Consider the following 17,382-nt stretch of genomic DNA (forward strand, 5'->3'; position numbering starts at 1 on the left):
GCCACATCATCTCTCTGACACTGTGTGGTGGGCCGGGAAAAAAAGAATTTACATTTCAGATTTGAATAAATTTACATGAATAAATATATTAGAGATGGAACTTATATGAATGAATGAAGGTCTTGCAATAACTCAAGGCCCATAAAAGGCCCTGCACAAAGCAAGGCTAGCCTTTTCTTCGCTGCCACTGCTGCATCACAGACATGAAACAGCAAGCAGTGAAGGGAGCCCTCATCCTACAGCTTACGCAAGAGGTCAAACTGTTGCCCTCACACTGAGAGCAGTTGCATCGGGTCAGCAAGGGCTTCAGCAAGTCTCCGGGTTTGGAAACATGATCTGTTGCAATGAATGGATGCCATGTTATGACTACAGGTGATTTCCTTGCATTCACCTAAGCTAGAGAGGTTTAGTGTAATTAAATGCAAGTCATTCATGCCCTTGACGGGGGAAATTACACAATTGATTATAACACAGGGCATTGTTTTGAACTATTAAGTTGGCTGAATTGGGGGGGTAGGGATGATCTTCGGGAATGGACTGTATGTGGATGTAATTCTGGAGGTGTTTTGTTCATTAATGTATAACATGTTTGCCTGGGGTCTGACAAGAAGGCAGGGCAAAACATTTCCTTGGGTTCTTAAAGTATGGCCAAGGGAGAGAAATTTTGGTGGTCTTGAAGTGATTCAACAATGCCTACCCTGGCATGATTCATATTTTCAATAGCTAAACTGAGTCTTTAAAAGAAGTACTGTAAATGTGAAATGCTACTTAGTAGAGTTCCTAAACTTTGCAGCATCGTGATCCACCTTATTTTCTGTGGTAGGTTGTGATGCCCCTCGTGGTGCTGGAGTCTTCTCCTGACCTGACAACCCCTTCTACGACCTCGGAATGGCCATAAGAAGCCTCTGTAAGCTACTTCCGGTTTTCAGACACAAACAAGAAATAGCTTATGGAGGCTTCTGAGGCCTGTTGAGTGGGTCGATGGGCTGGGGGAGGGCTCTGGTAAGTACTGGGGCTTCTGGAATGGCTCCTATTTGAAACCAAACCAGCACAAGGGCGGGCAGGAGGGCCTAGATTGCAACCCACTCTTTGGGAAGTACTGCTAAAAGAAATTTTATGTAGAGTTAAGTGTACTCAGAATTGAACATAAGAAGAGCCCCGCTGGATCAAACCAAAAGCCCAGCTAGTCCAGCTTCTTGTATCTCACAGTAGTCCACTAAGATACATCAGGGCATACACAAGTCAACAAGATATCTGCATCCTGGTGCCCTCCCTTGCATCTGGGGCAGTTGAAAATTGTTCATATTTTAACCAAAATTGTACAATTGTGCCTTTTAGAATAAGGAAGAAAAGTTTCCCAAGACACATTTTAGTTTGTCCATGTATCCATAGGACTTCATTTACAGGGTGTATTTTCAGGCTGCAGTGATCTTGCATAATGACAGTTAAACTTTGCTGGGTAGCTACAGTGACTTGGATTCAGAAAATCCCATGTGCATGCAGAAGGCATTTCTGCTTGGTAAAGGGAAGTCTCTTACTGCTACTGATTTTTTTTCCATGGGTCCCTGTGCTATATATCAGTACAATTTGAAGGGTCATGTGACCCTTGCCAGCTTTTGCCTCCTTACCATGCAAGAGGAGACTGGGGAAAGTCCTGTTGCCCAAAAAAGGAAAGAAAAGGGGCACTTTCGGTTTTGTCATGAAAACTGGAAGTGCCATTTTTCCTTCTTTTACACTTCTGCAGGCACAGGAAGCCCTGCAGAAGGCTCCCCACATCCCTAGGACTGCAACGCTGGCTGCGAGTAAGTAGAAAACCCCCCTCTCATCCCCATCAGCGGTTTAATCCTGGGAATTGCATTGCTGCCTTCCCCACTCCCTTTTAACAACTTACAGTGCTCCCAACTTCTTTGTAGGAGTTTAGAAAGAACTGCAGTAGAGCATCAGAGAATCTGAACATTCGTGTGGGTTGTTGCAGATTGCACTTCAACCTTAGATATTACTGTAGAGGTATTCCAAAGTAAGGATAATGGAAGAACAATATTGAATTCTAATTAACCCAATGTTTTTCTCACACAGGAATTGATTTTAAAATCAGAACAATAGAACTAGATGGAAAGAAAATCAAACTACAGATATGGTAAGTTGTGTTGCTTGATCTGTGTTTGAAGTCTTTGGCAACAGAGGCAAGATTATAAAGTTGGCTTGCTGGTGATTTATCTCTGAAGCACTTTGTTAATGCTTAATGACCTCCTATATTGGAAGACGATATCATGACTCATGAGAGAAAATGGACACACTAAGAGATCCAGCATTTAATGAAATGCATATCATGAAAGGGGTAGTGAAGGAACACATGGCCTTCCTATGAAGGCCTTCCATGAAGGAACACATACATGGAGAGATGCTCTCTCTCCATGTATGGAGGTGAAGGTTCATTGTAAATAACACGGAGGATCAAGTTCTATTGTTAAATAAAAGCATACTGTTTACAACAAATGTGTTGATTGCATGCTATCTAGAATTGCCTTGCTTGTAAGTCCCACTGGAGTAGTTGGTACTTTAAGTGGAAATGTATTCAGGATTGAGGTTGTAATGCTTACTTGAGCATTTTAACTTCAAGGCATTGTAGGATTGTGTGCTACTGTTAAATTGGAAAATCAGTTCTTTTTGATGTTCAAGCGTTGCATTCCTCTCCCTGTAAACTCTAATTTCATCCTGTTTGTTTGATTTACAGGGATACTGCAGGTCAGGAAAGATTTCGTACCATCACAACTGCTTACTACAGAGGAGCCATGGTGAGTGTTTATTTCTGGCTTGACTTTGCTGGATTTAGCTAATTTTATACCAGATGTCATACTTTGATAGTACAGATTACCTAGTATGATCAGGCTTCTGACTTATAAAATCCTGTTTTCATAATCAAACAGTACTGGTAAGGGTTATGTTTTTCTTAAACCCTCCGTGTTCATAGAATGATTGTTTTCCTTCACATGAAATTTACAGTATGTAAGCTTTCAAGGGACTGTAACAGTAGTGCACTTAAAATGAGTCGAAAAACCTGCTGGCCATTTCATTGTAGATACAGTTTGCAGTGTCAGGTTCTCTTATCATATGGGGGAGATTGTGCATGCCTGTTACCCACTCTTAAGAGTGTTTAATGCCAGGTGAAAACTTTTTTGGGGGGGGGGGAGATCCGGTTCTTTTAAACCCACTGAGGTGTCACAGGCCTCAGGCCGGCTGGCAGTGAGACTGTGTGGGACGCTGCAATCAGTAGTAGGAGGCGTAGCCCAGTGGGCTGAGCTCCTGCACAAGGTTTTTGCACACTGGGTGAGGCCTCCTGCCTGCCCTGAGTCTCTTACCTCAGTTTGTACCATCCTGTGCAGTCTACAAACTCAGACTTAACTGGTGACCAGTCACTTCTGGGAACCATGTGTTGCATTTGCTGCACATGGGGGCGTCACAGGACAATAGAGAAGCACTGCAGTAGAGGATTGTTGGGTATTGGAATAGAGTGTATTGGTGTGAAATCATGACAGTGTGATAGGAACAGAATATCTGTGAGGAAGAGTTGTAGGTAGGATCATTGGAAAATTTTTGTGTTGAAATTTTTCCTTCATAAAAATAGAAACATTGCTAATAGGCCCTAAAGTTAGTTTCTCCCTTTGCTTGCAAAGTTTTATTTCTTCATCACTTGGTTTGGTTTTACTTCAGTGATCACACAACTCTCAATCCCTGGTAGCAAGCTCTTAGATAAAACTCTTATGGGTTCAAATTTCAAAGACTAAAAGTGAGAAGTGGTTGAAGCAGAAAACTTCTGCAAATTCTACAATGTGGAGGTTGGGGGATGCAAAGGCTGACTATATATTGTGCCCTAAATTTCTTAAATATTAATGCCAACAGTCTTGTGAGGCAAAGGAAGAGAAAAGAATGCAGCAGGTGAAGACCTGCCATCTCCATCTGCTTCTGCCTCCTTAAAAGGAGAGAAATTTTTTAATGATTGTGAGCATTTTGGGGACAGAACTTCTGCTAATATGTAGGGGAAAAATATTTTAAGCTATTTTGGGCACTTCCTGAAGGGGTGGGGAAAGGTGAGATCTAAACATAGTCTTTCCTCTTGAGATTTAGTTTGCAGGTTATAACCCTGAGCTTTGAGAGAGGATGGGATCCAAATCTGTGTAGCTAGGCTAATGGGGAAATTGATGCAATAAATGATAAGGGGGCTTTCTTATTTGTACACTTGCACATGTGTGTGGTCCTGTCTCAAGGTTGGAGCTTTGAGGAGGCATCTTACAGAGCATTAAGTTACTGGATATTGAACTATTCTAGGTTGGGTACTTAGCTTTTTTCAGAAATGTAGAAGCTTGTTTGCTACAAAAACTTAATCCAAACTGTTGGTTTTTAAGCAATAGAGAAGTAATGAGATTAGTCAAATAGACATAGAATGAAAGTGGCAGGCTTCTTTTTGTATGGATAACATCTGCCAGCTTTTATAATTGTGTAATGGCGTAATACAGCAGTCTGCAAACCACAGCCCACTGTGTCCCCAAATTACCATCTGGGCAGGGTGGTGGCAGAGGCTTTCCATTCTGTTCTGCATCGCCTCGTTTTATCACTGATCTTCTCTGAAAGTCAAGCTGGGTGCAGAGCCTGCTGAGGCAACGGACTGCAGTTTCGTTACAGAGAGTCTTTACCACTGCTGCACTGCACCTGGACAGTAATTCAGGGATGCTGAATCTAGATGTTCATTGGTAGTGACGTGTGTATTATTTTTCTCTAGGGAATAATGCTGGTATATGATATCACAAACGAAAAGTCTTTTGACAACATTAAAAACTGGATAAGGAACATAGAAGAGGTAAGTTTATTTGAAAATGTGGCTTGATTTGACTGTCATGGTCATGAAATCTTGAACAGAAGTTGAAATATCAAAAAGTGATTTAATTTGGGCACTAATCGGAACGATTGTTATATTGAGGACAAGTAGTACCAAAGTCAACTTTTGATCCAGTCATGGAATTCAAGATTCTCTAAAGCAAACTGTGTTGTATTCATAGGGCATCAAGGTAAAGCAGGAATGGGGAGAGGGTGGACTAATTTTGTCAATAGCTTTCAACTGGCAACTTTTTCCTTGGAAAGAGATTATATGAAGATAGTTCTCCCCCTGATTGAGTGGAAATAAAATGAGAACTAAGCAGTAAATTTTAAAATATTAATATTTGCATTTATGGTCTACCATCACTTCAACATACATAGCTAGTTTCATCTTTTTATCCTTGCATAATGACACTTTTAAATCCACAGTTAGTTGCTGGTGGCTTACTTAGTTGAGACTAAATTCAGTTCTTCTGTCTGAAGCACAGTGTGAGGCCTTTTCTTGTTCAGTAAAACAAGCCAAACAAAGGTAAAGGACTGACTTTGCTGAGTACCAGTAGGCATAGTCAGAAGAAGAAACAGTAAAAAAGATGTGAAAAGTCCATAATTAGTTTGCAGAAAGTATCTGGAGGCCTAGAGACACAGTGACTTGTCTGACTGATACGACAATTCCCTCGTAGAATGAGGGAAATTATTCCACAGTAGTGTAACAGTAACATAACAACCAGATCCCTCACACAAGCAACATGTTAGCAGAATCTCTTCATGGGTCTAATGCTTAACTTTTGGATCTCTGTAAAATAAAGCTCAACTATTGACCTGCTCTGAATGGGGCTGCACTGCACTTGAAAGGGCAGGTTCACTGCTTGGGGGTTATCCTGGACTCACTGTTGTTCCTGGATGCCATGGTGTCAGCTGTGGCCAGGAGTGCCTTTGCATTAAGATTATTATAATGCACTTTACACGGGGCTGCCCTTGGACTGGAAGTTGCAGCTAGTGCAGAATGTAGTGGCTCATGTCATTGCTGGAGGTCTGCGGTTTGACACTGAAGCAGACTGCTGCTTCAACAGTTGCACCGGCTGCCGTTTCATTTCTGAGCCCAATTCAGGATGATGGTTTTGACTTTTAAAGCCCTTTACGTCTTGAGACTAGCATATCTGAGTGACCACCTTTCGTACAGTCTGTTCCATTCCCTTCAGTCATCTGAGAGGGCCCTTCTGGTTGTGCCACCTTTAAGAGAGGTTAGGGAAGGGCTAGAAATTGGGCCTTCTCAGCGTGGCACCTGTACTATAGAATTCCCTCCGCTTTGAGCTGAGAACAGCTTCCTCATTATTAACCTCTGGCAAGGCCTGAAGACATTTTTATTCTGAAAAGCCTTTGGTACCCTGTATGATCTTAGGGTATGATGGCTGCAGACTGACTCACGCTTTTTCATAGTTTATTTACTGATAAGACTGTCTTCTTATGCTTCTGTTTGCTGGCTTTTAGTGTGTGTATTATGGTTTTTATATTTTACTATATATTTTAATTGGTGGTTGGCCGCCTTTGGGGAGAAAGGCAGGGTAAAAAAATCAAATGAATAAATAATAATAACTTATCCAAAGGCATATTCTTAGTTGCGTTGCTAACATTTTCTTGGGAATGTGTTTTAATCTACTGAAAAACAGAATTAAACCTATGCCATAAGGATCTTAATATTCATGGTAATAAGATTAAGATTCAATTTGGGGAAATAGCTACATTGCTCCTGGACTGCTCCTTCAACCAGCAGTGTTGACTATTCTTCCATTTATTTGTTTTTTTTAAAATAACTTTTTGAAGTTATTTTTGAATTCCTGTTTTAGATGGAATTCTATTCACCCCCCACCCATACTTGTTTTTTTACATGCAGGCTTGTGAGGGATCTTTCAAGACAGATTCCTCTTACTGCAATCTGAAGTGGTAGGATTATTGAAAATAAAGGAGTGCACCAACTCAAACAAAAATGTAGTAGAAATTTATAAAAGGTGCATGTACCCTAATTCTGTACAACAATGCCATAAAATTGGCCCAGTGCTCTTCAAACACCAAAGGCTATTAATTGTGGGTTGGGGGTGGGGACAATAAAAATTGGAGCCAACTGTTTTGTAAAATAGATTGCCACAAGATGAGCTATATGTCTAGACTAGGCCCTAAACTTATTTCTGAATGTTATTCGCCTTGTCACTCACTTCCATTCTGTCTGTCTGGGTGTTTCCAATCAGATAACCCTGCCAGAACCTGTGACCTAATTTAAAATTTGTGAAGTAGGTAAATATCACCCCCTCACCTCAGAACTGGCTGGGTTTCTGTTGTGTCTCACACGTCAAGATTTCTTTGAATTCTTTTTGTGATTTGACTGTTAATATTTCTCTATCCCCTTAGCATGCGTCTTCAGATGTAGAAAGAATGATCCTGGGTAACAAATGTGATATGAACGAAAAAAGACAAGTTTCAAAAGAAAAAGGAGAGAAGGTAACTCTTGCTCAATTAAGTACTATATTGCATATGATCTCTAATAACGTTTTTCTCTTACTATTTTTCTTTTTGCAGCTTGAGGGTGACACACACTAAATATTTAATGCATTCCAATACTCTGAGTTGCACTTGGAAATGATACCTAAGTTCAACAAGGCAGTAGTTTTTCTTGAAGATCTCAGAGCTAGTATTGGGATAAAATAATCAAAATGAGGGTTGCAGCCTTTAATCTGTAAATCAGTCAGATCATCAACTGAAGGCTTAAAATTTGCCCTAGACCTAATCAGTAAGCTTGATTTGCAATAGCTGTTGGTGAAGACATCACTGCCATGCAGTCTTGAATAGATTCACCTGCTTTAGCCTTTCTTTGGGAAATGGATAACTTCGAGGATCCAGTTTATATTCACAGGAAGCAGACTGTGTTCCTTTTTGGGGTAAAATGGCTGTGGCTTTCAGACCACTAAGAAGAACCTCAGGGAAATTCATTTTAGTTGTCAGTTCTGTTGTTGGTGCATTCAGTTGGTTACATTTTTTTTTTCCGAATCAGTTTTGGCTCTGGTGTTCTACTTGAATACCAGATTCAGCATAATTAATAATAATTTTTCTAGCTTACTATTGTGTTCAATAAGTATGCGTTTTGTATGGAATAGAATTGAAAATGCAGACGGCAAACTAATTGGGGTTGGGGCTATAGCTCAGTAGCAGAGCCCCTGCTTTGTATACAGACAATCCTAGACTCTATTCTGGCTGCATTTCTAGGTAAGGCTAAGAAAATCCCTCTGACTGGCAGCAGCTCTCCAGCATCTTGGGAAGTATGCACAGTACTGAAGTAGATGCACTAGTGGACTGACTCAACATGAGAGCTCCCTGTGTTCACTTAAACATTAATATATTTTCAATTTTTATTTTTACATTGCAACTTAAAACTTAAACCACAGGTCCTCCCTTTTATTCATGAATTCGGGACCTGCAGATTCAACTCACTGCAGGTTCCAAACCCTGGTGGAGGACCAGACCTGAGCTCATGGACATGTCCAGAAGCGTTATTTACTCGCATTTGGGAGCCTTTCTGAGGCCTACAAAGGCTGCGTGCAGCCTCTGCTACCTCACAGGCCTCAAGAGATGCCAGAAAAGCTGTGTCTGGCACCTCCAGAGGCCTTTCTGAGACCCACAGAGGCCTTTGCAGGCCTGAGAACATCTATGATCACATCTAGAGGTCCTATGGACTGGACGCATAGATTTGCTTTGGTCCGGGAATGGATTCCCCGTGAATACCAGGGTCCAACTGCATAACATGGGAGAACAGTAGATACCATCTGAATGCAGAGGCCAGAATCCAAAGCATTCAGTGAATCCAAGGCTGTGCATGTTTGTGTGGACTTAAAGCCCTACTGTTTGTAGTACAACCCATTCATCTCCCTTTACCACCAAAAAACCTAGCCCAAGGTTTTGGGATCATAGAGAAAAATGCCAATAGATATGAAGGGCTGCAATCAGAAGAAAAAACAAGCCAATATACTCTTCCCATATGTGGTTTTGTGCATTGGCCTCTCTGGAATCCTAACCAGAGAATTCAGTTGCTTGGAGAGGTTAGAAGCAGCACTGACCTTGCAATAAACCCAGCATACAGCATTTTAGCATGTTATGGATAATAATACAACCATGAAATGACCTGACTGCTTGTTGAAAATGTACCTTTTAAATGTACTAATGAATTTTTAACGCAAAGAAAATTATCTTACAGCTAGCCATTGATTACGGAATCAAATTTCTGGAGACAAGTGCAAAATCAAGCATAAATGTGGAAGAGGTAAGAGTGGTTTGACTCGGGCATATCTCAGTTACAATATTAGTCATACAAATGTTTTCTACTTTACAGTATTCACATAGGATCTCTGTAATAGTATAGACACCAAACAAAGTCTGGATTTTGTACAGGTGATCCAAGTAGTCATTGGGGATCTGCGCATTTTGACTTCAGTTACTACCCACCTGCAATATGTGGTTGCCAATTGCTATTCCCTACCACAAATTATCCGATGACACAGAGATGGAATGGGACATGAGGTCTTAGAAGTGCTGTTACTTCCTCTCCTTTTTTCCACAGCATGTGAAAATGTTACAAAAGCAACCAGGAGGACTTGTGCTATTCCTTCTTCCCCTGGGGCAAAGTGAAAGATGACCCTGCACACTCCTCCTTCCTCCCTCCCCATCCCTTTTGCAGATACCAGAGAACTTGGGAAGGAGTGGCTCTTGTCTCACTTTTCATGGGGCACTTACAGAAGGCATAAACAGTGCCTCTCATAGGGCTTTTACCTTTAGGAAGCTGGTGTCACCAGAGGCTGTAGAAGCTTTTCAAAAAGATCCACATGGATTCAAATGAACCATACAGTTTCCATTCAGATGATAAAATACTTGCATGGAGGAAAGCTGCTGCAGGAATCTCAGAACTTGCTTACATGGCCAGGAACTGATGATTTTTGATGAGCAAGGGAGTGTGGTTGTAAGTTCTTGTCTGTACAGAGAAAGTTGCTGATTCAGGGGGAACAAGCCTGTATCAGCACCTTTTGAAATTCTCGACTGTGGAATCAAACCCAATCTCTGTTAAATGACAGTATCATGGCACCTTGGACAATCTTAAGCTTTTGTGGACTACAATCCATTTCATCAGATGCATGAAGTGTTATCCTAGGAGAGCGCAGAAATAGAGAAGGAAAATATTGTTGTAAATTGTGGAATCAAGTGGCCATGAAATGCCAAAGATATCATCTGTTAATTAGTTGCTCCTCTGTAACCAGTTGACTGAGCTTTGAGCAGAATACATACCCAGAGTACATGGCTCTGAGAACTTCTTGAAGTATAGCACAAGGTAGGGAACAAATGTCCTGACACACAGGACTCTAATATCTTGGTTCGTTTCTGTGTTTATAATCATAGTAGGTTCTAGGGCTTAAATATTGAATCAGGTTGGTTCCTGAGACTGTTAGAAACAAATTCTAACCATGTGTGGTGGTTTGTAGAATTGAGATAAATATAATTGAGCAACCTGTTATACCTCTGTCCTAAAACAGTCTCCAAAAACATTAATTTTCAAAAGCAGTGCCATAATTTTGTCATTAGTCACAGGATGTCCACCATTTTTCACACACGCACCATTTTTCAGGCACTTGCACTAGATCCCCTATTACTCAATAGGATGTGGGTCTCACATCAGTGAGAATGGAATGAACTGCTCAAGGAGGACATTTTTTAGCCAAGGTTTTAGGCAGGAGTGATTGGAGGTTTGTGAAAATGGTGCTTCTACTATGAGGCATATTTAGGTCTTGAGTGATCAGTTTCCAAGGTGTCTATTCAAGGCCCCATGAAGTGAGATGATTACATTGCAAGTTAGCTGCTTGGGATGTAACTATCTTAAAATCTTCAGTCCTGTTAATGTACTTTTCTTGGTTCTAGGCTTTCTTCACTCTTGCACGGGATATTATGACAAAACTCAACAGAAAAATGGTTAGTTTTTTTTCTTATTTGCATAGCTTATACATAATGTGGAGATCCACTGATTTCTGGCTCGCCTTAGTGGCCTGTCAAAGTGTGTGTTAGTGACCCTGAAGAGGGAAAGAGTGGAGTCGTCTCTGACAATAGTTCAGGGGAGGGGGTACCAGACTGTCAGGACAAGCTTCCATCTTCTTTCCCAGCATAGAGTCATGTCCCTGTTGCTCTCAGGTTCATGCTTGCCAAAATGAGGGAGAGATGCTTGCCTCAACTGTGGTGAGCATATTTCTGGACTCTTGACAATATATTTTGCAAGAAGCCCCTTGAACCTTCTGACATTTAAGCATTTGTTCTGTTTTGTGCCTAAGTAAATGAAATGGGATGTGGAATCAGTGTTGTGGCACAGAACTTACATGAAGCAAAAACACTTCTTACTATTGTCAGAGCTGGAAAAAAAAAACATTTTGAAAAAATTATGTAGTATGTGCTGATGTTGCTCTTGTGGAGGCTGTGCTCCTTTTCCCCTTGGGTGCTCCATATTCTCAGAAGCACCATTCTGCAGTTTCTGCTGAAGTTCTTCATTTAGCCTACAAAGCTTGTAGGAGGCCTGCAGTGCTTTCACTGGCTTATCTAGGATGAACCAGTAACTTTTATCTTTTGGCTAGCACCACTGCAAATATGTGTATTTTTTAAAAAAAATCCTCCCCTTTCCCTACATGGAGGCTTCATGCCAGCCACACCCATTTCTGGGCCTCAAAGATGAAACGAAAGACGGGAGAGATGGAGGCTATCTTGCAGGCCTCCTGAATGTTTTCTGCAAAATGCGTGTTGGATTTTCAGCTGACATTTTAGATATTACAAGGTTAATTGCCTCTCGGGCAATATGCATTTACCTCTTCAAGGTAAATCCAGAGCAGCCCCTGATTCCTTGCAGGATATAGGCATTCTGTGCTATATTAATTTGCCCTGTTATGAGGACTTCTAAAGACTGATCCATGAGAGGCCTATGAGCTACTTATCTCTCTACCCCCCCTCCCAGACTTATTTTAGTCTGTTAAGTCTGATAGGAGCCAGAGGCAGCTCTGCTTTTGGGGTGGCATGATGGCACACAATACTGTCTAAGCAAGTTTGGTTTTGGGTAGCAGATTGCCTGGGAGCCATTTGTATGCTGCTTGGATTCCACTGCAGAAGTAAGAGTCAGTTAAATGCAGTGAGAAAGAGGGGCAGGGCCTCTTCAGTACTGGTTCCTCAGTTATGGAATGCCTTTGCCAGAGAAAGTTGGCAGGCTCCCCCGTCTTGCTGTCTTCTAATGGAGACTGAAGACCTTTCTGTTCTGGAAGGCACTTTACTGTACTGCCTGAACACTTTTATTCTTGTTAGTTCTACTATTATATTTCCAGACTTGAAATTGTTGGCACTGCTTCACTCTAATCCTGATGAGGTTTACTTTAAGCAAAAAGCAAAAACTTTTGTCTTTGGAAGAGCCTGTCCCCTGTGTCTCTGCATGAGTTGCTGATCTGGGTGCGAATCCTGACTGGAAAGGTGCAAGCCCATAATAGTGACTCACGAAGAAACAGCGTTCCTCCGTTGAGGACGAATGATGATACTGCATCTCTGTATCAGTTGGTCATGCAGAGATGGTGCAGAGTTGTACTACTCCAGGGGAGGCACTGCCACAAAAATGAATCCTAAAGAGATGCAGTAGGCAGCCTCTGTGGAAAGATACTTCAGAGTCACAGGAGCCTCATGCTTCATGTGGCTGCTAGCCTTGCTAGCAGGTTGTGCCTCAGCAAACAGTTTGAATAATTATTGGTGTGTAAAAACATGGAGGCACATAATTACACAGTGCTTTGTACCAATTTTTGTGTTGGATTTGATATGTTGGAGCAAAGAGGTAGTTCTGCATCATTTTCTTTGCACATTATGATGCAATTTGTATCTTTGTTTCTCCTCAGAACGACAACAGTTCGGCAGGTCCAAGTGGACCAGTGAAAATAACAGAAAACAGATCAAAGAAGAGCAGCTTCTTTCGATGCACGCTGCTTTGATGAACTTCAAATAATAGACTGCAGCATACCTAGAAAAAAAACCCTTTTCTTGCTTCTCAGAAAGCAGAGGCTGATCTAGCCTCAGAGCTGTTACCACCAGGCTGCTGCTGAGAGCTCTGTTTGAACAGAGTGTGCTAAACAAAGAGAACGGATTTGGTCCACTCTGCTTATCAACATGTTGGGCTCCCTCCTCCTTAAATGTGGAAGCCATGAAGTTGAGACACACACACACACACACACACACACACGTGTGCAGGAGCTAATTCTTCTTTCTTCATCACTTTTTCATGCCTGCTTCAAAAGCTGCTAAGTTTCTTTTTAACTTTGCACATCTGGACTAGCCTTTTGTTGCCTGTTAGAGCAAACTTACACTTGTATTTGCACAGCTTTTTTTGTCTGAAAGGTGTTCCTTAACAAATTTGGATGTTTCTTTGTACACTTTTAGTATAAAATGATCAGATTGAATCCTACTGTGCACAATCCAGTCTACTGTGGGTGAGCACCTACGTGCAGAGGGTTTCCATAGACTCAGAAGAGCCCTGTTTTCTTTCTTCCTTGCTTTTATTCTGCAGACAGTATAAAGCATTGTTAATGAGCACACAGTTCTCATAATCCTTCTCCCTCCACTTGGTGCAGGATGCATGTATACTGGAACATAAATTATTTGTAGCTGGCAAGAGGAAGGTCTGGATTTGATTTGGGAGGCATAGGTAGACCACCCTGTGACCCATCATGCTTTCCCTGCATAGTTGGGAAAAGTCAGAAAAAATGGGACTGTGAGCCTGTGGGCATCCCATAGTGAACTGGAAAGTGCCTCTTGTATTTTCTCAGGCATGCAAACATGTCCGCAACATAACATTTCATTATTGAGTTAGGAAGCCATATTAATGCCTAAGGCGCTTCAAGTGGGAATGTTAGTTATAACGGGCATAACAATTTGTCCAACAGTTAACAATTTGTTCAGCTGATATACAAATCTGTTCATATGGAAATGCCTTTTTTCTGAATGTAGGGGGTTGCTTTTCTTGTTAACTACATCTAAAAATTCAAAGAAAGATTCATAGTCTTAATATACAGAAAGTATTCTTTAATTACTTCTGATCTTTGCTCCTTAATCCACCTCACCTATGACTTCACTTCTTGCTGCATTCAGTTGAATGAGAGTGCTAAATTGTTGGCTCTGCTAAATGAAATGACCATTTCTGAATCTCAGAATTTCTGGCTCCTATTTAGACCTGCCAGATATTGATAGAAAGGGCATGCACAGTGTATGTAATCAGCCTCTCTAATCCCCTTCAGTAAGAAAGGAGCTTTACGAAAGAGTTGCTTTTTTTGTCTGATGATGCTCTTTCTTGAGTATTGAGGCAACTCATGTTGACTGCCTTTGTCACGTTGCTGAGTCTTCAACATCTGTTATCCACCACTGTTTAAATTCTTTGTAAAATGTTGAGTGATGCAAAAACAGGTGCTTTAGTTTATTGATGTGCCAAATGCAGGCCCTTTTGCACGTTACAACTCCTAACTCAACATCACCTCAGGAGCCAGCAGGCTAGCAGTAGCTGCAACTGGGCTCAAACTTGCACCACTAGTTGCTAATGAGCCAAGTAGACACAACCCTTTCATTTTAGTTTCAAGTGCTGATTTTCCTGTAATCTGAGGCATATCTTTGAAAGTCCATAAGTTGGCTCTCGGTGGTCAGCAGAGAGCATCTTGTTAGTTGGTTAAAAAAAGATTAGAAAAAACTTTCCTGTGATGCTGGGAGCTTTTTTCTTCTGCCCCCCCCCCCTTATAATCCAAAGAGTGTTCTCCCAGATTCCATCCTGTATTGTTCCCCCCATCTAGTTTCAATAGGAAAGAGGAGTGTGTTGGACAGGAATATTGAACAGAAACAGTATGCCTGATAACTGTCTCACACTTGGGCTAATGTGTTGTGGTTTTTATTTTGTAACAAAAGTGCTTTCTTTATAGCAAGAGTGACTATGCTCTTGAGATGCTGAATGTCTATCTCTATCTCCTCTGGCTTCTTGGTATTGTAACATGTTGATCTGCATCTCAGGGGTTTGTCTGAAAGCCAAAACTGACAAGTTCTGTAGTTTACCTTCTGCAGATTTTCTTCTTTGTTTGCATCACATTTCACATCTTGGGTCTGTGTACAAAAGTTTAGTCTCAATGAACTTCCCTTTGAGAGAGCCTGGAACTAGTTGAATTTATATGAAGTGCTTGTTGAAGCAGCAGCAACTTGGGGTATCGACTCTGTTTTTATTATTAAAAACCTTGCTATTTTCTTACTTCTAGCTGTGCTAAAATGTACATAATTTGAGTAAGTCCATAGGAAATTCATTTTCAGCTTGGTGTAATGATGCCACTTACAGTTCACGTTCCTTCATAATGTTAACTTTTCTTGTCAAAAGGTTAGTGGCAGAATTTGTCTGTCCCCTGCTGAAGTTCTGAAAAAGGTTTCATGCAGTAACAACTAAAGTCTTAAAGAAAAGGTTGGTGCGGCTTCATGCAGTAGTATTGGGTGCTGTGGCTGCACTTTGAGCTTTACATAATGGTTGATTTAGACCTTTTTTCTACAAGTAGTCTGCCTTGTACAACTGGGATGTGCTGTATCTTACTGTGTAAATCAGCTGATTGTACAAAGTTTCACTGCAAACTATTTTCTAGAGTGCTTTAGACAAGCAGACATGTGATAATGATATGGGACTGCCTTTGCATCAGTGGGTTGATGCAAGCTTTTCTTACATCAGAACAAAGTTGTAACTCATATTTGGACTCTTAAAAATATCACTATCACCTACTGGTTGAAGAAGATTAGGTTCCCAGCTCTGATGCATTCTACTAAATACAGCGTGTTTGCCTTGCCTTGCTGTAAAAACTTGGTCATTTTTTTAAAAGGGCAAGATGTGGTGTTTTTCAGGAATAGAGTCTATGTTCTCTCTTCCTTTTTCTGCCCAGTTCCACAGTTTTACTTCTGATTTTTCTAAATGAGAAATACCATTTGAAACATAGTCTCAGTGCTTTGCTAAATCTTTAGATCCACCACAGCATTGTCTTTTTGAATGGGTTCTTTACAGCTCAGCACTTCGTGGTTTTAAGCTTAACACATCTTCTAGCTACAAATTTGAACTTCCATCCTGCATCTAAAATAATAATAACCTTTATTGTACAGAGAGAACACCAAGTTCAAAACATGTAAAATATTTATCAGCTCTTTTGAGAGGCGTAGATTTTTTTATAAATAGGGTGAGTCCCTGTCCCAAGTACATTTCCTCTTCTCACTTTCAGATTCCAGTGAATAGATAATTACTTCTGCTAGCCAAAATGGATGCATTTTTAGATTTTTTTAGCTTTGACAACAGATTGGTGGTTAACAACTTGAAAGGCTTGTGATGGTAGATAAATTGTGCAAATGTTTTGATAATTAAGGAAATGCCTGATTGGAAGGAGTGTAAAAGAAAAAAAGCGGCCCCAAATTCACATTACTATGTTCCAAGTCTCCTATTTTACATTTCTAAATGCTTGTGAACACAGGACTACATAAATGTATTTTTTTCTTCAGTTCTGAGGAATTTGGAATGCATTCCTATGGCCTTGCTTTTATTTTTTTCTGTGCAAATTACACTTCTTTGGGCTTATAATTTTAATACAGTATACTAAATTGAGAAGTAAAGCATGATCCAAAATAGCCTACTGTCATATATGAAGCACATCTTATCACTGCTCCAAAGGCAGAAGGTGGAAGAGCTCCTGCAGATAATGTGGACTTATCATGTGGTTAACTTGTAAAATCTAATCATTTGTGTATTGATACTGTGTAAAAAAAAAAAAAAGCAAGGGGGGGTGTTATTTCAAGTGAACTCTTTTATAACTATGTTCGTCTCAAATAAAATTACATACTTAAGTGTTCTGTTTGTGTATGAAATATACCTTGTGATCAAACTAGTTCTATAGTGCAGTGGTTCTCACACATTTAGCACCAGGACCCACTTTTTAGAATGAGAATCTGTCAGGACCCACTGGAAGTGATGCCATGACTGGAAGTGACATCAAGGAGGAAAATTTTTAACAATCCTAGCTGCAATCCTACTCACACCCAGGAGTAAGTCCCATTTACTATCATATACATAGTAGCTTGTTAAAAGTACAGGTCAGTAACATTTCCCCAAATGCAGTCACATACCATGATAGCATCAAGTCTAATATATTAAAAATTGAAATGAATGGGGACCCACCTGGAATTGGCTTGTGACCCACCTAGTGGGTCCTGACCCACAGTTTGAGAAACACTGCTGTAGTGCATTGTAACTCTAGTGTGTGCTTAAAGACACAAGCATCCACTGAACAGATACAAAACTGTCGTACACACAATCAGACCATTGGTAGTGGTAGGGATTTGAGTAGGGCATGCTCCAGCAAGAGGCCTCAGACTTGCTTCAGAGGGAGGATGTTAGGGCGCCCTGGTCCTCCTGGCTGG

The 17,382-nt window shown here is 40.8% G+C and overlaps 1 protein-coding gene across 1 annotated transcript in view; it reads left to right on the forward strand.

The window, feature by feature from the left end:
* RAB8B (RAB8B, member RAS oncogene family) overlaps positions 1–16,814 on the forward strand; it is a 45,335-nt gene extending 28,521 nt beyond the window's left edge. The window contains exons 2-8 of the mRNA XM_066635797.1: positions 2,077–2,137; positions 2,735–2,795; positions 4,778–4,855; positions 7,276–7,365; positions 9,113–9,178; positions 10,822–10,872; positions 12,813–16,814. Of these exons, the coding sequence (XP_066491894.1) occupies positions 2,077–2,137; positions 2,735–2,795; positions 4,778–4,855; positions 7,276–7,365; positions 9,113–9,178; positions 10,822–10,872; positions 12,813–12,905 (500 nt within the window). The 3' untranslated portion in view covers positions 12,906–16,814. The remainder of the gene's footprint in view (positions 1–2,076; positions 2,138–2,734; positions 2,796–4,777; positions 4,856–7,275; positions 7,366–9,112; positions 9,179–10,821; positions 10,873–12,812) is intronic.
* Positions 16,815–17,382: the final 568 nt, after the last annotated feature.

The sequence above is a fragment of the Tiliqua scincoides genome, chromosome 8 (genome assembly GCF_035046505.1).
Source record: "Tiliqua scincoides isolate rTilSci1 chromosome 8, rTilSci1.hap2, whole genome shotgun sequence".
NCBI classification, from domain to species: Eukaryota; Metazoa; Chordata; class Lepidosauria; order Squamata; family Scincidae; genus Tiliqua; species Tiliqua scincoides.